Source organism: Astatotilapia calliptera, chromosome 14 (assembly GCF_964374335.1).
Source record: "Astatotilapia calliptera chromosome 14, fAstCal68.1, whole genome shotgun sequence".
Classification (NCBI taxonomy): Eukaryota; Metazoa; Chordata; class Actinopteri; order Cichliformes; family Cichlidae; genus Astatotilapia; species Astatotilapia calliptera.
The window spans coordinates 36,329,387-36,352,906 of NC_137435.1; the positions used below are offsets into that span (position 1 = coordinate 36,329,387).

At 42.8% G+C, this 23,520-nt stretch overlaps 1 protein-coding gene across 1 annotated transcript in view; it reads left to right on the forward strand.

The window, feature by feature from the left end:
* fat3a (FAT atypical cadherin 3a) overlaps window positions 1–23,520 on the forward strand; it is a 170,098-nt gene that overhangs the window by 101,953 nt on the left and 44,625 nt on the right. The window contains exons 12-16 of the mRNA XM_026192655.2: window positions 10,224–10,420; window positions 10,590–10,743; window positions 10,883–11,116; window positions 12,405–12,794; window positions 20,748–20,962. Coding sequence (XP_026048440.2) covers window positions 10,224–10,420; window positions 10,590–10,743; window positions 10,883–11,116; window positions 12,405–12,794; window positions 20,748–20,962 — 1,190 coding nt within the window. The remainder of the gene's footprint in view (window positions 1–10,223; window positions 10,421–10,589; window positions 10,744–10,882; window positions 11,117–12,404; window positions 12,795–20,747; window positions 20,963–23,520) is intronic.

Genomic DNA, 23,520 nt, shown 5'->3' on the forward strand with positions numbered 1-23,520 from the left:
TCACAAAGTGTTTCACAGTAAAATAAATAAATAAATAATAAGAATGTAAAATAAATAAATAAACAAAATTTAAAACAAAATGCAAAACAACAACAATGAAGAGAAGCAAAAACTGGAGTGATATTGATTTTCATTTCACTGATCAAAAGATAGTAGACTCTTACTGTGGGATTCAGGAAACAAATACCATCTTTCAATGTTTCTTGAAGTCAGCCTGGGATATTCTTTGTATGAATAAGGTCCAAATCTGCAGATCAAATGTAAAATATTCATAAATGACTATAGAGTATGGATAATGATTGCTCTCCAAGTGCATGTCTGATTAAACATAGTGATTTGGCTGATCAACGGGCAGTGAGCTACAGGAAAAAAACAACATACTATAATTAGATACATTTAAAATTCATTAAATCGCCTTAACCATAAATCTTTATAGAATATGCAATTGAGTTATTATTACTTTCCGTAATTTTTGCCAATTTTGATAAATGAAATAGAATTTCCTTTATATAGCGCCAAATCACAAGAACTGTTCCCTAAAGATCCTTTATATTGTAAGGTAAAGAACCCTAAAATAATACAGTGAAAACCCCAACAACGACCCATAATACCATAAGGCAGAGCCTTTGGCTTATGGGCCCTTCTTCTGTGTAAGACGCACCAGTTTTGATTCAGGAAATGGACACCTTGTCGACTTTAAAGACTAGGTTTAAAAATTGGTGTGATTGTAGCCCAGGAGGATGGAGCAAGTCATTTACTAATTGGAAGTTTGGTGGTTCGATTCCTGGATGCTTCAGTGTGCATACCAAATATCCTTGAGCCAGATACTAACCCCTGTAATGCATGCACTGGAGTGTGAATGTGTGTAAATGTTAGAAAACACTATTTTCTGACATTTAGAAAATAGTTTGTATAAAGCCTTTTTGAGTGCTGAGGTAGAGCAGAAAATCGTTATATAAAAACCAGTCCATTACCAAAACTTCCCTTTTGCTAAACAATGTAGTTTGAACTGGATCTGGTGACACCGAATCTTTCCTTTGTTACACTGCAATAGGCTTAGGCTTCCCATGAGTCACTATGTCATGATGCAGTATTTCTTCCTCAATCACCTTATTCACTCTGTGATTGTATGTAATTTCTGCATCATCATGTAATTTCAAATGCAACATTCAACTTCAAAACTTTAGAGTCAGCTCCTTAACTGCTTGTATCTGTTCATTGTCTAGTTCAGTCTGTTGTCGTTGTGGACTTGTACTCTTATGTACACCACACTGACATTCTGTCTCAGGATAGTCATGGACCATCTAGTTGTACTCTTTCGGAGGTTGGTCTTTCTCTGGTCTTATACCCATTCAAAAGCAGATGATATATCTCTGACCATTCCACAAAATCTTCTACTAATACTCTCCTCCTGCATATCACACATATTTTCAACCTACTGCATAATCATCTGAATATTTCTGTAGAGGAGGTCCTGGAGGTGTACTGAAAGTCTGAAGTGTAATAAGTGAACAGGAATTGAAACAGTGCAGCCCTTTCTGGAGCTCCAGTACTATAAATCACAATGTCAGCTAGAGCACTGCCAAATCTTACATACTTTATACTGGATGTGATTACTGACATTTCCTGTGTTTTCTCCCTGAGTGACACTGGTTAGATTGTGTTGAAAAGCTTTTGTAACCCACATCAACTACACTGTCACATCCAACCATTACAATAAAATATATATGGAAGCTTCATAAGGGCAACTGTGGGTCATGTGATAGAGAGGGTTATCTACCAATGGTGGAATCCACACACTCAAGTAACCTCGGGCAAGATACTGAGCCCATTGCCTCTACTTGGCATATGAGCACAAGAAAGTATGCGTTTAGGTGTAGATGATAAATGTGCTGTGTGAATGTAGGTGTGACTGGCTGAGTAAGGTCTGCAGTAGAAAATGGTTTAAATTTTCAACTGAATAGAATGGTGCTATAGAAGTATCAGGTTTTTTTTGTTTAACATAATCTGCCTTTGGATCCTCTTCCACACGCTCCATTCCTTACACAACTTTAAAAACAAGTGGCCTCTAACTTTACTTGATATTCTCTGCATCAAACTGTAAAAGTCAGAAATAAACCCACAAACAACAGCTGATAGCATTGTCATTCTCTCTGTTGTCAGCCTTTAATACTAGTTCTTATAGTTGTTTGTTTCCCAGAAACTTTATATGCATGGCACACTGTTTATCTTTAAACTTTAAACAAAATATTCAAAGCCTTAATCCCAAATCACCAGATAAATCATCTCTTATTAACACTTTTTTAAACTAGTATGCCAAATAGGTTTGTGGGTGATTTAACTGGGGTCGTATTACAATTCCAATTTAGCATGGAGATATTTCCATTGGCCATTCTCCTACATAAGAGCAACCAGACGTGGGCTACTGCGAGAAAGTCTGACTAATGACGATTGGCTATGTTTTCGTAAGTTTTGTAATCAGTTCGTACAGAACTCGGAAAGAAGACATTCTTCTTTTCTGCCCCGTTTCCATGGATTACATTACAGAAAGACTTACAGCTCTCTCAGTAGATTTCACTTGCAGAGTTTAAAAGATGTACAAATGCCTTTGTGAAATCATAATTGTGAATTTGTTCTTGTTTTTCCAGTAACTGTTTAAACATGAGATAATTTTTATTTTTGTCATTTTATTCCTATTTTATTGTTTTATTGTTATTTTATTTTGTTTGTCTCTCTTGTAAATGAGACATTGAGTCTCAATGAAGGTTAAATAAATTAATGACCACCTCTGGTGGAGTTGGGCTCCCTCCTCCTGCTGGCATGGTATCGCCGAGATGTGTGGTCCCAAATCTTCCCTACCGTTGAGGGCTGCTGATGGCCCATCTCTGCCTCTTGCTCTGGTGGGGCATTTTTGCAGTTTCCCACCCTAATTTCTTTTTTTCTTTTTTTTCGTCTGTCCCATTTGGTTTTTTAGCCGTCAGAATTGTTGTCTGAAGACCAACAAGGATATCCAGTGGATTTACTTTGCCAAATGGATCATCACGACCTTGCCGTATTGGTCCATTTGATCGACCTTTGTTGTTATTATTTATTTTATTTTATTTTCAGTTGTTACAGACGGGACAGACATGACTGAGGGATAGTGTTAAGAGATATACTCTAAAGCACTTCTTCAGTAGAGACTCAGAGAAGAGAAACACACAGAACTTCTTGCTAGCAAGGGCAGCCCATATGCGAATCCAGAGATCTGAACCAATCTTGTGATGGTTTGTTCGGGATCATTAAAAATAAGTAATTTATTTTTGGCAAGATCATCATTTTTATAGTGGCGACCCTTCCCATGAGTGATATGGGTAGAGATTTCCATCTAGTCAGATCGCCTTCTACTTTCTTTAGAAGTGGGATGTGGTTTAATTTAGTTAAGTCTGAAAGCTTAGGAGAGACATTAATACCTAAATATTTAATATTTCCAGATTGTAGTGGGGCAGAAGAAGAATTATGGAAGGAGCAGTTAATTGGAAGAACTGTAGATTTTGACCAGTTAATTGAATAATCTGAAACTCTTGAAAACCAGTTTCTGAGGTAATTACTCTAATAAAGGTTGGTTTGTGAGTTTTGGAGAAAAAGCAACAAATCATCCGCATAGAGACTGATTTTATGTTCTACGTTCTTACATTTTATGCCCTTAATTGTTGTAACCTGTCTAAATGCTGCTGCTAGTGTTTCGATAAAAATTGCAAAAAGTGAGGGGGAGAGTGGGCATCCCTGTCTGGTGCCCCTCAGGAGACAGAAACTGGAGGATGTCTGGTCATTTGTTCTGACACAAGCTGTTGGTGAATTATATAATATTCTTAGCCAGTTTATGAAAGAGTTTCCAAAACCAAATTTGTGTAAAGTTGCGAATAAAAATTTCCAGTTAACTCTGTGAAACGCTTTTTCTGCATCTAGAGATAATATTGTGGTTTCAATGTTTTTACTGTATGGGTAGTCTATTAAATTAAGTAATCTACGTGCATTTGTTGATGAGTGCCTACCTTTTATGAAACCAGTTTGGTCAGGATGAATTAAAAAGGGGGTTATCTTCTCTAATCTTTTTGAGAGGGCTTTGCAGATTATTTTGAGGTCTGCATTTATAAGGGATATTGGACGATAGCTTGAGGGAAATAAAGGGTCTTTGCCTGGTTTTAGCAGGAGACTAATGTTGGCAGAATTCATATTTGGTGGTAGTCTGCCACTTTCCTTGATTTCCTGCAACATTCCGTGGAATACTGGTGCCAAAATTGTCCAGAATTCTTTGTAGAATTCTGCAGGGTAGCCATCTGAACCTGGAGCCTTATTATTGGGCATACTTACCAGGGCTTCCTGGAGTTCACCTGGCGTCAGTGGCGAATCCAGTGCCATTGCTTGACTGTCTAGTAATTTTGGAAGAGTTACGTTGTCAAGAAACTGATCAATTTCATTTTTAGATGGGTTTATTTGTGGTGAATATAGAGTTTCATAGAAATCCCTAAAAATGTTGTTTATTCTTCCAGGGTCATATATTGTGTTTCCAGATAAATCTTTATCAGCACATATAGTTGTTTTTTATTTATTTATTTTTTTCTAGTTCCTTAATATTTTTGTTTTATTCTTTCTTTTTGTGTGATGAGAAAGAAATTATAGGGCAGCACGGTGGTTAGCACTGTTGCCGCACAGCAAGAAGGTCCTGAGTCCAATTCCACCATCAGGCCGGGTTCTTTCTGTGTGGAGTTTGCATGTTCTCCCCGTGTCTGCGTGGGTTCCCTCCGGGTACTCCGGCTTCCTCCCACCGTCCAAAGACATGCAGTTTGTGGGGATAGGTTAATTGGATAATCCAAATTGCCACTAGGTGTGGCAATTTGCCACTAGGTGTGGCACGTGAGTGCGAATGGTTGTCTGTCCTTGTGTGTTAGCCCTGCGACAGACTGGTGACCTGTCCAGGGTGTACCCCGCCTCTCGCCCTATGACAGCTGGGATTGGCTCCAGCGCCCCCCGCGACCCTGAAAAGGATAAGCGGTAGCGAATGGATGGATGGATGGAGAAAGAAATTATTTTACCTCTCATCACAGCTTACCCTGCTTCCCATAGAACAGAAGCCGATGTTCCGGGAGTGTCATTAAAGTCTAAATATGAAGTCCACTCTTTAAAATATTTAATAAAGTCTTCATCTTTGAGCAGCGATGTATTGAATCTCCAGTTTTTACTTGGTGTAGCGTTCTTCTTATGTATTAGTGTTAAAGATACAGGAGCATGATCACTGACAGCTATAGGGTGAATCTCAGTGTCTGAAATATCACTCAGCAGTGAGCTGCTGACTAGGAAATAATCTAGACCAGAGTAGGAGTGATGGACATGTGAGAAGAAAGAATATTCCTTACTGTTGGAGTGAAGGGAGCGCTATGCATCGCAAAGGCCAAAGTTGCTCATATACTGTTCGATTATATTTGTGGACTGCCAATTGCGCTTAGTTCCTGTTGTGTTGGGCCTATCCATTTCTTCATTTAGTCCAAGGTTGAGGTCGTCTCCAAGAATAAGTGTGCAATCAAGTGTGCAATCAAATCATCATAGAGTGCACTAAAAAATCCGTGGAAGAATGAGGATTCATCAACATTTGGACCATATATACTTACAATACATAGCTTTTTGTTAAATACTGATAATTTAATAATAAGGAATCTACTCTCTGGATCTATAACTGTATCGAGTACTATAAAATTAACATTTTTATGTATAAAAATTGCTACTCCCCTTTGTCTAGAATTATAACAGGCTGCAAACACATTAGGAAACTCAGGTGTTTTAAGTTTGTTTAAACCTGTGACAGGTCTGTGAGTCTCTTATAATAAAACAACATCTGCCTGTAGTTTTTTAAGCTGGTTAAATATCTTTAACATTTTTTCTCTGGTACCAGCTCTATTTACATTCCATGTGACAAACCTTAGTGTGCCCATAATTGTGTGTGTATGTCTAATGATGTACGCTGGGTGTTTCGTTTAGACGAAGAAAATGTGGAGACATCACTTGTTTGTAAATAGAAAGAGAAAACAAAATGTGTGGTGAGAGGCTCCATAAGTCTGACTATGTGTGTGTATATTCACTAATATGAACAAGCGTGGCTTGCGTGTGTGTCCTATAAGTCTGTGTGTGCTGTGAGGCTGTTGTAAATGTGCTGCCGTTGAGCGCATGTTTTTTGCGTGATCGTGGTGTGTGAATATGCAGAAATAGAGGGTGTTTATAGGTGAGTGGGGAAGTAGGCGATCACAGCAGTGAAAGAAAAGAGAAGGAAAAAAACCATGAGAACAGTGAGCGACAAAAAAAAAAAAAGAAACAGAAACATTCCAATTAAAGCAATGACGGAGGGTGACGGTGTTATATCGGCTATGACATCATACTGATATTACAAGGTTAAACTCATGTTAAAGGAGAAAGTGTGAATGAATAAGAAAAGAGTGTAGCGGGTTCTTATCTGGAGTGCAGTCAATATAACCACGGAGTGGTGCCGGTGTCACGGTAGAGCTGTCCGTCCACGCAGAGCCGGTGTTCCAGATCTACTGGCGTTTAGATCTACTGGCGTTTAGATCAACTGGCGTTGGTCGAACAGATGTGTGGCAGTCTTGCGTTTCAGGAGCTGCTACTGACAAACCGGCAAAAAAAACGCCAAATGTGTCATCTGTGACACTTGTGAGGTTATCTCAAACACACTCCGTCAGTCTTGATGCTGTTGAACGACAAAATGTTTAAAAATGTGGCGAGTTTACCTGGTGATATCGTCATGCGCGACGCGATCGCGAAAACAGCAAACAATTAACACCACGCCGATGTTGTTCACAGGACAGCACGAGTAAACGATCGGTAGACTCTTGTCGTCGTTATTGTTCCCCTCGCACGTTTTATTTCTCCGGTTTCAGCGTGATTGCTTCACAACTAAAGCGAGCAGTTTACTTTGTGTGCGCTAACATGGACTCGAATCAACCAGTGCCACCTCTGGCCAAGTGCCACAGCCTACAGCCAGCTCAACTTGTGACACACATCTGCAGCACGTTTGAATTCGTTTCATGCACAATACATTTGTACCTTTCAATTGTGTCTGTTTGTGCGTCATGCAAATAAACCTTTGAAATGAATGAAATGACACTAATATTTCACTAGTGTTGTAACATCACATGTCGTTAGAGTAGTCTGCCTGTGTCTTTTCTCTGTGAACAAACATTTTAGAGTTGGTTGTTATATACAGTCTGTATAAGTGTGGTTAATCTAATGAACATTAGATCCTGAGTGCGTCCATAAAAATGAAGGTTATAACAGAAAACCTGTCGCGCTCTCCCCCTCTGTCTTTCACTCACACAGACACGCACATCACTGCCATCAACTTTGCTAAATTGCTAATGAAAAACATTGATCAGGCAGCTGTGATTGAGCAGCAGTGTAGATCCAACTATTTTCACGGTTGTTGTGGTCGTGATAATTTTGTGAGGCCACATCAAAAAGGCTCGGATGAGCTTTCCAAAGTTCTACAAGTTGTGCCTCCATCGCTTGTGTCCAGATCACACGCTGCACTGCCGTGCTGCGCCGTCTTTTTCGCTGACATTTGTGTTTGCGCGTGCGCAGTGTGAGAAACTGCGGTGACACCCTCACGACCAAGCGATTGATGATCGGGAGCTCGTCGTGAGGTGTCAATCCCTTCTCGTTACCCCACGTATAATACACGATGCACGACGCATGATGAAGGCCAAAATCGGGCCGATCGCCAAAACGGTCGCACGACTCAAAAATCGGCTCAAAATGGGCCAAAAATCGCACAGTGTCTGCCCAGCATTACTAAAATCGTGATTTTTTTTTTTTTGCGAGAATGTCTCATGACAGTGACGTAAGCGAGTGCGACGTTCGTGACAACAGCTGTGTGCAGATCAACAATGGATCATATGAGTGCGGGAGAGAGTATGAGCGTGCAGCGTTTAAAGCGTGGAAGTACTGACCTTACTTTGAGTTTGATTCCATAAAAAGTGACAAAAACATTAGTGTCCGTTGTGCGTGGGAAGAAAACTTCTTTTTACAGCGAAAAACCCCCCCTAAACTTCCAAGCAAGCACCGAGTGCGCTATGACGTAATGGGAAACTCACAGAGAAACTCGCGGATTCTTCCACTGACCGCTGCGGCACACCTGCACCAGGGTAAACCTCCGCCTACGCCACTCCTGCTTTACAGGTGAAAACAGAGCAACAGGAGCGCTAGTCTTTGATGTTATTTATTTTCTGTTCTGTTTTACTTGCATCTATTTGAAAGAGTGAGTGTAAACACGCACACAAAAAAATATTTTATGTGCTGGAATGTGCAGAAAATAAGTTTAAATGTTAGATAAATTTCTTCCAGTCAGAGAATGTTGCATATAATTAAATTTTTGCTTGATGCATAAAGTTAAAAGGTTAAAACTAATAAAACAAGTTTTAAAAAGAGACTTTTCCGTATTATTACATTTTGTATGATGGATTATGCAGAAAAAGTAGAATTGGGCTGAAAGATCTATCGCTTTGTCACCTATTCAGGTTGTAAATCGTATTTTTAAAAAGTAACTAAGTAACTAAGTAATTAATTACTTTTGAAAATAAGTAATCAGTAAAGTAACGGGATTACTTTTTTAGGGAAGTAATCAGTAATTAGTTACTGATTACTTTTTTCAAGTAACTTGACCAACACTGCTTGTAGGTGACATTCACAAAGGTAGGTTGGTTTGGCAGTTAATTTTACCGGTCAGAGTATTTTTCTAGCTAATATTCACAAAGGTAGGACAATTTGCCACTGTGCGCATGCGCAGAAACAACGGGTAGGATGGTTTGCCAGGTAGGATGGATTCCAAGAACACCGGCAGGCAATGTTGTACCGGGGGAGTCTGCCAGGCGACATCTCTTCGATGACGGTGTCTCAATTTTGGCTGGGGAAGATGCACTCTGAGCCTTCTTCATTACTAAAGCGTCTAAACTCTCCCCGTTGTCCTCCAGGGTGTTAGACATGATAGGACAGATGTTGTTAGTTATATGACAATTGATTAGTTTATTTGGCAATACTGAAGCTTAAAGAAACTTTGTTAAATTCTACGCTTTTTTTCCGCCAAATCTCCAGCGTCTGACGTCACCTACAACATAGGTCGCTTACCTTTTCCCGTCACTTCCCTCACTAATTTCTAAGTACATTTAATGACAAAGACACACACACACACTTGAACTTGACAATCTTGCTCTTTTTCCTCTATCACATTCGCACACACATACACCAATATCAGAATAAGATTGTTGATTGCATTTTCGAATTCTTGTGTTCCAGGTGTTTGTTTCTCTTACAAGTCCTGAAAACCAAGATACACAACAGTGCAGTTCAGATCATAATTCTAATTTCCGAAGCAGCCAGGCAGGACAGCCAAAAAAAGTTAAATAAACTGAAAAACAAAGAAAACAAAACAAAACAGTTTTTAAAAATCAGCAACAGTATGATGTCAGATAGTCACACGATGCAAAGTCTGAAGTAATAGTAGTTCAAGCTACCAGACAGACAACTTGTGTATCTTACACTCAGCGATAAAGACTTTATATAAAGGACCCGATGATTCCACACAGGTTTATTTGGCAAACTGATTTTTATTTTACTCTCACATATGTATATACTTCTGTGACTGTACACTTTCCAGTGGGCTCCAGCCCACTGTTCTCCACTCCAAACCTCACATACCTCTTCTGGGCCTCAGCAGCTACTGAAATAGGGAAGGCATGGTTAGCATGATGGATCTCAGCCTGTGCCAGGCAGCCTTCCACATCACTGTCCCCTGAACCCACTGCTCTGCCCCTCCCCTGTAGCTGAGCCACAAAACACACCCTGCCACAGCAACATGCTCATTATTTTGCACAGAAATGACAAATTACTGTATGGATAACACTAATGACAATTTTTAAAAATTTATTTAATTGACTTTACTCTGTGTCAAAACATTTCAAATGAAATTAAGAATGGTGATGTTTATGCCCATTTTGAACTTTAAATATAGTTTAAAATTTGAACTTGACTTAGAATATACAGGTTTTGACTTTGAACTTTGCCTTCAGCCACAGTGAAAACTAAAAATGACCTTACTGCACTTCAGATTTTACAAATGGATTCACAGCCATACTTAACTAATTTCTTGACTGATCCTGTATTTAATTGTGTGTGCCGCCCAGGTGGGAACTATCGTGGTGTATTTGCCCTGGGTCTGGTCCAGGGTGAGTGGAAGATGTATGTAAAGGGCCCACTCGACAGGGAAGAATGCAACCTATACAACATCAACGTCACAGCTAGTGATGGATTGTTTGTTTCCCAAGCAACAGTAGAAGTGACAGTGGTAGACACCAATGACAACAGCCCAATCTGTGACAAGGTGAGAAATAAAGTTGTGTATTGTTTTGTTTTGTTTTTCTACGTAACTGATTTGGCATAACTAGTGTGTGTGTGTGTGTGTGTGTGTGTGTGTGTGTGTGTGTGTGTGTGTGTGTGTGTGTGTGTGTGTGTGTGTGTGTGTGTGTGTGTGTGTGTGTGTGTGACTGCAGGTTATGTATACTGCCTACATTCCAGAGGACCTCCCAGTCACTAGTGTTTTGTTGAGGGTTGGAGCTACAGATGCTGATATGGGTATCAGTGCTTGGATTCAGTACTCTCTACATGGTCCTGGATCCCAAGACTTCACTATTGACCCAGACAGTGGTATGGATGCAGACCTACTTTAAATACACACTTTTTCTCTGAATTAGCATGAATCGCAACTTAATCATACACAAGCCAAATGTCATCCCCCCGTTTGGCTCCATCACAATGTTTCATATCTTGTTTTAAACCTGTCCAGGTGAGATCAAGTCATCTGTGCCTCTGGACCGTGAGATGACACCTAGTTATCAACTGGTTGCCCAGGCTACTGATGGTGGTGGGCGGTGGTGCCATGCTGTGGTGTATCTGACAGTAACTGATGTGAATGACAATCCACCTATTTTCACCCAGTCTCGGTACACCACCAGCGTCTATGAAGACACAGTCACCAAAGCCCTACTTACACGTATCCAGGCCATAGACCCTGATGAAGGTGATACACTAGGCAACTGTTTATATTATCACTACTACAAGTACTGCTTCCATTGCTAATCTGCATCACAAGAAACCAATTACTCAAGGTGCAACTAATTGAGCCACATCAAAAAAAATTAGCAGTATTTAATATAAATGAGGTACACAACATACCTAATTGAAATTTGGCTCTTTCTGAAGTGCTCAAACTTTCCAGCACTCCTTTTGGATCACTCCCCGGAATTCTCACAAAAACACAAAAAATGTCATTAAGCATGATGCACATCATGCTTGCGACCTGATGTCTGGGTTTGAACCACGAGGAAGAGTTTGGTCATGCTGAAAATGAAAGTTGGATTAGATTGACACAGAGGTCCTTGCTTGTGGACTGTTATGAACTTCCTTTCATGAAGCAGTGTGAAAATAGCATGAGTGCTGGAAGGCACAAATCATTTCACAAGGAGACAACCTTTAAGGAAAAAACATTCTGAAATATTTTTTTCAGCAGGGCTGCACATAAGTGGTCCTCAGGTGCACATTCGCTGTCAAAATAAAAGACTCGCACCAGATAAGAAGTTGGAACGCGCGTTTGTGTACATAAGATGTTCTGGAGGAGGACAGACATTTGTTCAGAAGTCTTAAAGCTGTCGAAGAAGCAAGCTCCACAAGCAATTACTTTGGTGTTCCTCCACCGCAAAAGAAGCGCGTATTCCCGGAAATTCCGAGAAATTCCGTAAGCAAAGTAATTGCTTACATCTTCAAAATATCGACATCTTTAAGAGTTCTGAACAAATGTCTATCCTCCTCCAGAACATCTTATTTACGCAAATCCACGTTCCAGCTTCTTGTCTGGTGCGCGTCTTTTATTTTGACAGCAAATGTGTACCTGCGGACCACTTATGTGCAGCCCTGTTTATCAGACATTTCCAGACATGTTAATTCAAAACCTGCATGAAGTGAAAGAAGCTAATGCAAAATCAAACAGTTCTTTTAGAGAAAAATAGTAACAGGGAAATGTTAATATAAAAGCTTACCTAATATACTGTAGTACTAAAAAGAAGTTAAACTAATTGTATACAAATTTTGAAGTGCTTAAAATATTCAGTCTAATAGTTAATAGAGTTTTATAGAGGTTTTATGTCAGGCCACTAGTAAAAAAAATTTTTATAACTGGGTATAAATCTCATATCGTCTCCTACAAAAGATAACAACATTTGGTAAGAAGACAAATCCAAGCACTGGCAAACGTGTTGTTTTCAGTGTACTGAGGCCCAAAGCTTCACCCTTTTCTTTTGACATTGCTGTAGGTCCGGGGCGTATGGTGATCTATTCCCTGGCTGACTCTGCAGGAGGATTTTTCTCTATCGACAAATACTCAGGCATCGTGGTCCTGGAAAGAGTTCTCGACCGTGAAATCCAGCCATTTTATCAGATAACAGTTTGTGCATCTGATCAAGGCTCACCACTCCCACTCTACTCACTGGTCAATGTCACAATTACTGTCCTGGACATCAATGACAATCCACCTGTGTTTGAGCGACGTGATCAGTTGGCATCTGTGCCAGAAGATGTGGGAGTAGGTACTGAAGTTCTGAGAGTTTACGCTGCCAGCAAGGACATCGGGACTAATGCTGAGATTACTTACAGTATCCGATCAGGGAATGAGCACGGAAAGTTCCACATTCATCCACTCACTGGTGAGTGAGGGACACCCTCTCACTTTGTGTAGGTGTTACAGTATTAGTCTGTGCTTTTCATTGCTCTTACAGTTTCTAAGATGTTATATATCTGTATCTTTCTCTAACTTGATCTCTATCAGCTTTCACTATGCTATGTTGACTCACAACATTATCTGTTGTTCTTAGGGCCATTAAAAATCTCTCACAGATTTTCATCATAAGGTAGAATGTTCATGATCAGTGAATATCAAGACTTGGCCATACAAATTGCCCATCAATATTGTAATTATAACAATAATAATAATAATGATAGTTTATTTGTACTGCACTTTTAAAAACCAGGGTTACAAAGTGCTTTTCAGAAACAATGAAAAAAGAACAATCAAAGGATAAAAATAAGAAATCAATTAAACTATTTATGCAGCACTCAAGTCTAATCTTAAAATCAGAATAAGATACAATTCTAATTTAATGTGGTTCCAGTTTTAGTGAGTAAAAAACAAAACATGTTATATATTTTAGGTTCTTCAAAATAGCCACCCTTTGCTTTAATTACTGCTTTGCATACTCATGGCATTCTCTTGATAAGCTACATGAGGTAGTTACCTGAAATGGTTTTCCAACAATCTTGAGGACTTTCCAGAGATGCTGACAACTTGTTGGTCCTTTTGCCTTTACTTTGGAGTCCGTCATCCCAAACCATCTGGCTTAAAGCCCATCATCCCAAACCATTTGGTTTGGGATGATGGGGTTTACGTCAGGTGACTGTGAAGCCTAGCAGAGCACTCCATCACTCTCCTTGGTTAAACAGCCCTTACACAACCTGGAGATGTGTTTGGGGTTTGTCCTGTTGAAAAATAAATAATGGTCCAACTAGAGTTGGATGTCTCGAGACCACTTTTATGTGGTCTTGGTCTCGACGGACTTTGGTCTTGGTCTTCTTTTGGTCTCGACAGACTTTGGTCTTGGTCTTCTTTTGGTCTCGTATCCCTCGGTCTTGTCTTGGTCTCGTTGTCTCGGTCTTGCTTTCTCAGATCGACACAGTGCTCGGGAAAGTCCACAGGTGCGCATTCGCTGTCAAAATAAAAAACGTGCACAAGATAAGAAGTTGCAACGCGTTTTTGCGTACATAGGATTTTCTGGAGGAGGACAGACATTTGTTTAGAACTCTTAAAGATGTCGAAGAAGCTCCTTTAAGCAATTACTTTGGTGTTCCTCCACCTCCAAAGAAATGTCAGAAGGAGTCCGAACCACAAAAGAAGCGCATATTCTCGAAAAAGTGGTTGCAGGAGGTGAGCTGGCTTCAAACAAATGATGAACGCACAGAGATTTGGTGCAGAATGTGCCGTGAAAATCCCACTCTAGCGGACAAAAACAGTGCCTTTTATATGGACGTCCATGTAAAATCCATATTAAATTTAAAAACTGTACTTTTGAGTTAAAATATATATTTATAATTTTAATAAATGACAAATTAAAAAGGCATGAACATTTTTTTTTTGTATCGACAAAATATTGAACCGTGACACCAAAGTATCGAACCGAACCGTGAATTTTGTGTATCGTTGCACCCCTAATATATATATATATATATATATATATATATATATATATATATGCATTATTTGAGATAGAGAGAGAGACAGATAAACTTCAACTTTATTTGTTTTTAAAAAGCTTTAGATAATTCACTTATGAGTTGAGGTTAGGCAGGCCATTCCCATTCCACAACTGAGGAGCTCTAATGGCAAATTGGTTTACGTGTTAGGTGGCAACAGTTAGCAGGTTTCTGCCTTCGGATCTAAGACTGTACACTGGTTGATACAGGAGTGGTTGGAGCTGCAGTTTCTCTATCAAAGTTTGATAGTTTATTGTATAAAATATTGCAATAGGTTAAGTAGTACAAAAATAGAGCATTCATCTATATTAGTAGTTCATTTGTAAACCTCATAAGTACATTCTCAGTACTATGATAATGTCTAAAGCATGACTGAAATTCAGAATTTCAGAGATGTTGTTCTGACATAATACTTCAGGAAAATGAGGACAGAGCATCTTCCCCAAGAGTTTTGCTATAAGTAAGTGGTCTGTAATTAATTTAGTCACAAGAAAGGCCATAATTTTGGACGAGTCCTGTTGCTTCCTATTTATTCCTATCTTTCTATTCCCTCCCACTCTGTTGATCTGCTATACAGTACACTGTACAGGAGCAGCACTTCTAGTAAATGTTCTAGCTGAATATTTACTTAACTTTCTCTCTCCTCTAACCAATGCTCTTAAAAAAATTCCACCAGCTGTTTCCAGCGGACTCTCCAGCACCCTGGCATAGACTTTCCCAGGGAGGCTGAGGAGTGTGATTCCCCTGTAGTTGGAACACACCCTCTGGTCCCCTTTCTTAAAGATGGGGACCACCACCCCGGTCTGCCAGTCCAGTAGTACAGCCCCTGATCTCCATGCAACAATATAGAGACATGTCAACCAAGACAGTCCTACAACATCCAGAGCCTTCAGGAACTCGGGGTGGACCTCGTCCACCCCAGGGGCTCTGCCACCAAGGAGTTGTTTAACTGCCTCAGTGACCTCGCCCCCAGAGATTGGCGGGTCATCCCCTTCATCCCAAGACTCTACTTCCACCACAGAAGACGTGCCAGTGGGATTGAGGAGGTCCTCGAAGTATTCCTTCCACCGCCTGACATTTTTCTCAGTCGAAGTCAGCAGCACTCCATCCACACAATACACAGTGCAGGTAGAGCACCGCTTTCCCCTCTTGAGTCGCCTGACAGTTTGCCAGAATTTCTTCGAGGCAGTCCGAAAGTCTTTCTCCATGGCCTCTCCAAACTCCTCCCACACCCAAGTTTTTGCTTCAGCCACCGACCGCGCCGCATTCCGCTTGGCCTGTCGGTACCTATCAGCTGCCTCAGGACTCCTTCCTCAACTTGGAGGCTCCCTTCACCTCTGGTGTCCACCATTTGGTTCGGGGAATATCACCATGACAGGCACCAACTACCTTGTGGCCGCAGCTCAGTGCAGCAGCTTCGGCAATGGAGATGCTGAACATGGTCCATTCGGACTCCATGTCCCCAGTCTCCCTCGGAATGCTGTTGAAGCTCTGCCAGAGGTGTGAGTTGAAGATCTTGCGGACCGGAGCCTCTGCTAGGCGTTCCCAGCACACCCTCACTTTACATTTAGGCACACCAGGTCTGTCCTGTGCTGTGTCCTGTGTCCTGATCCAACTCACCACCAGGTGGTGATCAGTTGACAGCTCAGCCCATCTCTTTACCCAGTTGTCTAAAGCATATGGCCTCAGGTCTGGTGATACGATTACAAAATTGATCATTGACCTGTGGCCTAGAGTGTCCTGGTGCCACGTACACTTATGGACACTCTTATGTTCGAACATGGTGTTCGTTATGGCCAAACTGTGGTTTGCACAGAAGTCCAATAACAAAACACTGCTCTGGTTCAGATCCGGGAGGCCGTTCCTCCCAATCACACCCTTCCAGATCTTGCTGTCATTGCCCACATGAGCATTGAAGTCTCCCAGTAGGACAACGGAGTCCCTATGAGGAGCACCCTCCAGTGCCCCACCCAGGGACTCCAAGAAGGCTGGGTACTCTGAACTGCCGCTTGGCGTATAAGCACAGACGACGGTCAGGACCCATTCCCTGACCCGAAGGCGAAGGGAACAAACCCTCTCATCCACTGGGAGAAACCCCAACATACCAGCAGCAAGCTGAGGGGATACAGAGATACCCACCCCGGCCCGCCGCCTCTCACCATGGGCAACTCCAGACTGAGACAGAGCCCAGCTTCTATCCAAGAGGCTGGTTCCAGAGCCCAGGCCATGCATTTAGGTGAGCCCGTATATATCTAGCCAGTACCTCTCAACCTCATGCACTAGCTCAGGCTCCTTCCCCATTCCATGTCCCAGTTGCCAGTCTTGGTAGCCAGGGTTCGGTCTGTCAGGACCTCCGCTCCTGGCCGCCGTCCGGCTCACATTGAACCCGACCCGACGGTGCCTCCTGCGGGTGGTGGGCCTGCAGGAAGATGGGCCCATGTCCCTTTTTTCGGCTGTGCCCGACCAGGCCCCATGGACCAAGTCCCGGCCACCAGACGCTTGCTCTCGGGCACCCTCCCTGGGCCTGGCTCCAGGGCGAGGCCCCGGTAACCCTATCCCGGGCAGGGTGAACTGTTCCTACGATGGTCTTTTCATAGGGGTCTTCTGAATCGCTCTTTGAGTTGTCATAGCAGCAAATATACAACAAACAACAAGCACTCATATAAAATGAGTTATAATGGATAAAGACTAAGATAAATGGATAAATATTGAGATATAGGTATAACTATGAATATAAAAGGACAACTATTTGTGCAACTATGTAGTGGTATTAAAAAGTGACACGGTGCATTAAAGTTTGATTAATTCTGTTCCACATGTGTGGGTCTGACCCAAGTGGAAGAATTATAGAGTCTGATAACAGCAGGAAGGAATGATCTCCTGTAACGTTCCATCAGACAGCAAGGTTGAAGGAACCTATTGCTGAAACTGCTCTTCAAGTCGTCCAGTGTGTTATGGATGGGGTGGGTTTCATTGTCCATGATTGCCAGCAGTCTTGTCAGCATTCTGTTACTGATCACCTCCTCCAGGGTGGCGAGCTTTATGCCAACAAGAGACTCGGCCTTCCTGATGAGTTTGTTCAGTCTGTTTGTATCCTTTGCTTTGATTCCTGCACCCCAGCATTTTTGAAATATCCTCATTAAAAAGAAAAGCAAAAGTAAAAAAAAAGGTTCCATCCATCCATCCATCTTCATCCGCTTTATCCGAGGCCGGGTCACGGGGCAGCAGCCTAAGCAAAGAGGCCCAGACCTCCCTTTCCCCAGCCACCTCCTCCAGCTTATCCGGGGGAACACCAAGGCGTTCCCAGGCCAGCCGAGAGATATAATCTCTCCAGCGTGTCCTGGGTCTGCCCCGGGGCCTCCTCCCGGTGGGACATGCCTGGAACACCTCACCCAGGAGGCGCCCAGGGGGCATCCTTGTCAGATGCCCGAACCACCTCAGCTGGCTCCTTTCGATGTGGAGCAGCAGCGGCTCTACTCTGAGCCCCTCCCGGATGGCCGAACTTCTCACCCTATCTCTAAGGGAGAGGCCAGCCACCCTTCGGAGGAAGCTCATTTCTGCCGCTTGTATCCGCGATCTCGTTCTTTCGGTCACTACCCACAGCTCGTGGCCATAGGTGAGGGTAGGGACGTAGATCGACCGGTAAATTGAGAGCCTCGCTTTTACACTCAGCTCCCTCTTCACCACGACGGACCGGTGCAGCGTCTGCATTACTGCAGCTGCAGCCCCAATCCGTCTGTCGATCTCCGGCTCCCTTCTCCCATCACTCGTGAACAAGACCCCGAGATACTTGAACTCCTCCACTTGGGGCAGGAACTCATCCCTGACCTGGAGTGGGCACTCCACCCTTTTCTGGCTGAGAACCATGGCCTCAGATTTGGAGGTGTTGATCCTCATTCCCGCTGCTTCACACTCGGCTGCGAACCGTTCCAGTGCGAGTTGGAGGCCCTCACCCGATGAAGCCAACAGAACCACATCATCCGCAAAAATCAGAGATGAGATTCTGAGGCCACCAAAGCGAAAGCCCTCCGCCACTTGGCTGCGCCTAGAAATCCTGTCCATAAAAATTATGAACAGAACCGGAGACAAAGGGCAGCCCTGGCGGAGCCCATCACCCACCGGGAACGAGTCCAACTTATTGCCGGCAATGCGAACCAAGCTCTTGGTTAGGGATCGAATGGCCCGTAGCAATGGGCCAGACACCCCATACTCCCGCAACATCTCCCACAGGACACCCCGAGGGACACGGTCGAATGCCTTCTCCAAGTCCACAAAACACATGTAGACTGGTTGGGCAAACTCCCCTGCACCCTCAAGTATCCTCGAGAGGATAAAGAGCTGGTCCAGTGTTCCGCGCCCAGGACGAAAACCGCATTGTTCCTCCTGTATCCGAGGTTCGACTAGCGGACGAACTCTCCTTTCCAGCACCCTGGCATAGACTTTCCCAGGGAGGCTGAGGAGTGTGATCCCCCTGTAGTTGGAACACACCCTCCGGTCCCCCTTCTTAAAGATGGGGACCACCACCCCGGTCTGCCAGTCCACAGGTACTGCCCCTGATCTCCACGCAACATTGCAGAGGCGTGTCAACCAGGACAGCCCTACAACGTCCAGAGCCTTCAGGAACTCGGGGTGGACCTCATCAACACCAGGGGCTCTGCCACCAAGGAGTTGTTTAACTGCCTCAGTGATCTCGCCCCCGGAAATTGGCGGGTCATTCCCCTCATCCCCAGACTCTGCTTCCCCCTCGGAAAACGTGTCAGTGGGATTAAGGAGGTCCTCGAAGTATTCCTTCCACTGCCTGACAATTTTCTCAGTCAACGTCAGCAGCGCTCCGCCAGCACTATACACAGTGCAGGTAGAGCACCACTTTCCGCTCCTGAGACGCGTGACGATTTGCCAGAATCTCTTCGAGGCAGTCCGAAAGTCTTTTTCCATGGCCTCTCCGAACTCCTCCCACACCCGAGTTTTTGCTTCAGCCACTGCCTGAGCCGCATTCCGCTTGGTCTGTTGATACCTGTCGGCTGCCTCCGGAGTCCCACAGGCTAACCAAGCCCGATAGGACCCCTTCTTCAGCCTGGTGGCTCCCTTCACCTCTGGTGTCCACCATTTGGTTCGGGGATTACCACCACGGCAGGCACCAACCACCTTGCGGCCGCAGCTAAATGCAGCAGCTTCGGCAATGGAGACACTGAACATGGTCCATTCGGACTCAATGTCCCCAGTCTCCCTCGGAATGCTGTTGAAGCTCTGCCGGAGGTGTGCGTTGAAGATATCGTGGACTGGGGCTTCTGCTAGACGTTCCCAGCACACCCTCACTACGCGTTTAGGTGCACCAGGTCTGTCCAGCGTCCTCCCCCGCCACCTGATCCAACTCACCACCAGGTGGTGATCAGTTGACAGCTCAGCCCCTCTCTTTACCCGAGTGTCCAGAACATATGGTTGCATATTTCAAATATTTTTTAATCTTCTTTATCTTCATCTTCTTTATCTTGTAATATTTTTCATTATCAATTCAATTATTTTTCCTTGCCATTGCCCTTGGTCTGGAGCTCCATTCAAGATCTTGGCTCATTGGGTGAGGATGATCATGAAAAACGTGGTTGATCTACCCAAAACTAAAGGAGGTGATTCGAGAATGACTTTATGTAAGCCACCGCTCCTCCATTTCGAAAGGAGCCAGTTGAGCTGGTTTGAGCATAAGAATGCCTCATTGACACCTGGTAGGTGGTGTGTTTCAGGCATGTCCTACTTAGGGTTACCCTAACCCAGGGCTTACTGGAGACAAATGATCTGTCAGCTGGCTTGGAAGTGACTTGATGTGGAAGTTGGAAGAGTTGGCCGGGGTAAGGGACTTCTATATTTAGACTGCTGCCCCCTGTGACCCAAACTTGGATACGTGGCAGAAAGGGATGGATAAAAAATACTTAATTATGGTACACATGTCCTTCTAGAATTTACCAAATGTTTAAATGCCTTCTATTTAAGGATTTTAAATAGAAGGCTGTATAAACTATATAATGATGGTAAGTATTTATAGCAACAATATGAGCTCAGAAAGTAGAGCAGGTGATCCAATCTCTATAAGGCATTTCCCAGCCTCTCACAATCCGCACAAGACCTCCAACTGGTCAGTGCATTTGGAGGTGTGTAAGAGTGATTCGTTATCGATTGTAGGTATAGAATAAAATAAATGAAGTGTTGTGTGAAAAGGCAAATTTCGCTTATTGCTTTAAGGAGTCAATATGATTAGTAAAGCAATTTATAATCTCCCAGTTTGTTAACATTTTGAAATTCCAACCCATTACAAATGTCTATAATTATCTTCTCTTCCCCTTTCCCTTTCTCTTATTCAGGTGCCATTTTAGTTGCCCAGCCTCTTGATTATGAGACCTGCAGAGATTACTTCCTGACAGTAGAGGCTCGTGATGGTGGCACGCCCTCTTTGAGTGCCGTTACTACTGTGAACATAGACCTAACAGATGTAAATGACAATCCACCCATGTTTAGCCGCAGTGTCTACACTGCAGTGGTGTCAGAGGATGCCACCGTTGGCGAGCCTATTGTTCAGGTACGTTTAAAGAATTAGTCAGGTTTTCGCTGCATGTATGTCTGAAGTAGTCGACTAGTCACTAATTGCAACTAGACTAATTTAATAGTTGACTCGTCGTTTGAAGTTTTGTAAAATCCTGAAAGACACAGGAATAAGTAGTAGGATTGAAGAGTGTAATAACGCACTGAAACGGAAGATGGCAGCAATGCATGTACAAGGATGCAGGCTGCCAATGAACGCTAAAGAAGAAGAAGCAGTCTCTGGTATCGTAGCTGTGTCCAAATTTAGGGGCTGCATCCTTCGGAGGCTGCATTTGTAGGCCGATTACATTACAGCAGGGGTAGGCAACCTTTCTGATAACGAGTGCCACCTAAAATTTCCTCAAAAGTCAATGTGCCATATGATTGCATTAGCAATAAATTTAATAACGCTCTATATCAACAGTTACTATAAAGTTGTTCTATATAGTGTGTATTATATTTGTTCACATATGTTGGCAGCTATCAGCGAATAGTTATCAGCTATTTTGAAACGAAAAAAGGACACTTTTTATCCATAACAAGAACTCCATAACAGCAAATGAACTGTACAACAGAAAATCCAAATGCTATTTATGGTCTTCTCACAACTATGATAAGAAAAATAAACTGGGCCAATATGGCATGTTTGTTAATACAAGGATACACGTTAATGTGATATCAGGTCTCCCACTCAGAGACACAGGTCTCAGAGTATAGGCGCAAGTATAACTTGTCAGGTAGTGATGTCCAGCAGGTGAAAATGCAAGCTCCATGAACACGCACAGCTATGTTATTTGTCTCTCAGAAGCAGTTCATAACTTGCCTTCAACTCATTCATGTCACCTAAAAGTTAAACCTGTTTCTCCATCACAGCTCTGATGATTCAGTAAGGACATCTCCTGGTTTCATCTTCATGTTTCCCTCTCACCAGATAACCAAACCGATATCATGACCAGCAGCTTTACAGCTGTGGCTCCAGCAAACATCAGCTGATACTAGAAAGTAATATTAAATAAATTCTAACAACAGCTGATCAAGCTTAAACGTGCTGCCGTTGTTTAGCGCGACATCTGCTGGTTTCCTCTTTCTGGCGCAAAGTGGGAGATAAACAAACAAGAGAGACGGGACTTCAGACAGAAAAGACGATCAGTTGATCATTGATCAGTTTAATAATTGAAGTAGCAACAGGAGAGGAAGGGGGAAATTCTGCTCTACTATCAGGAGTTCAGGTTTAGTCAGCCATCTCGCTCTAATGCCGACTGGAAGCCACAAAGCAGCTGTTCAAACGTCATCAGCCAGAAAACTGCCCTTTTGAGACGTTCCCACTCTGAATAGTGAGAGATGAGCTTGTTTAGTGGATTTTAATGCACTTCTGTAACATCCATACTCATTACCTGTTTGATTTTTTCTGTATTTATCTAATGATTTTGACATTTTGACATTCTGTGAAAGGACGCTGTTTTTCACAGTATAGAATATCGTATAGTATATACTGTATATACACATATACAGTATATACATGGCTTTTGGAAGCCACTACTAGTATGAAAAGAGGAGTTTTTGCTAATTTAAGGTGGCTTTTCATTTGCACCTTGTGATACACTGCAAATCTGCTTCCCTTTGGCCAGGGTGCTCTGTTCATTCTCACATTTACATATGATTTTGCTTCATCAGCATCCTTAATGGTGCCAAACAAAGGATCTGCAGCTGTTTTCGCTTGTCTGTTTATGAATCTGATCAGATCTGTACACTTTACTCTCCTTCTACTTGTTTCTTGAATGTCAAAGGCAGAACTGCACATTTCTCTCATTTTATATGGCAGCTTCGACACAATAACTCTGAGATTAGTGGAGTTCTCAATCTTTTGTAGGTGACTGATGTCTTGTTACAACCACTGAGAAACAGGGAATAGCTACGAAGAGCCTTTCCATCATCTGGTTTAATGTGTGGCTAGTTGAATGCTTGGTTCATGTTGGCAGTTGCACTTCTCATTTCTTTACTATAATGATTAAACAGCAAACTTCTGGCCTCACTGTAGGCTTCCTGAGGATTTATGTGCTGGCAACTTCTTACCAAATCTCTGGGTTTAACTCCAATAAACTGTTCAAGGTAATGCAAACTGTCACTGCCCTGGACACCTTGATAGGAGTCACTGAGGTGGCTTGAAGCTGGAGGGTACCACTCCTGACTCCAGCGAACAGTTGATGTCAACTGTAAGAGGGCACAGAGCAGGTAGACATGCTCTGACCAATGTTGTCTGCATGGGGTCCAGGGTGCATGTGGAGGATGTGGACTGAAAGACCCACTTGGTGACCTGGGAATAATTCACAGACGAAAAAGAGGAGAAGTAGCATGGAGTTAGATGTGCTACGGGGAATGCCGTCCTGAAATTGATGTGCAGGTGCCAGAAGCTATTGATGAATGGAGTTAATTTTTCTTGGAAAAAGTCCAAAAACTTATTGCAGAGGTCAGTGGCACCTGAAAAGAGAGGTGGATTAATGGGGTGAAGTAGTTGGTTGATGGTGGAGAACACCAATCTGGGATGATTTTGCTGTT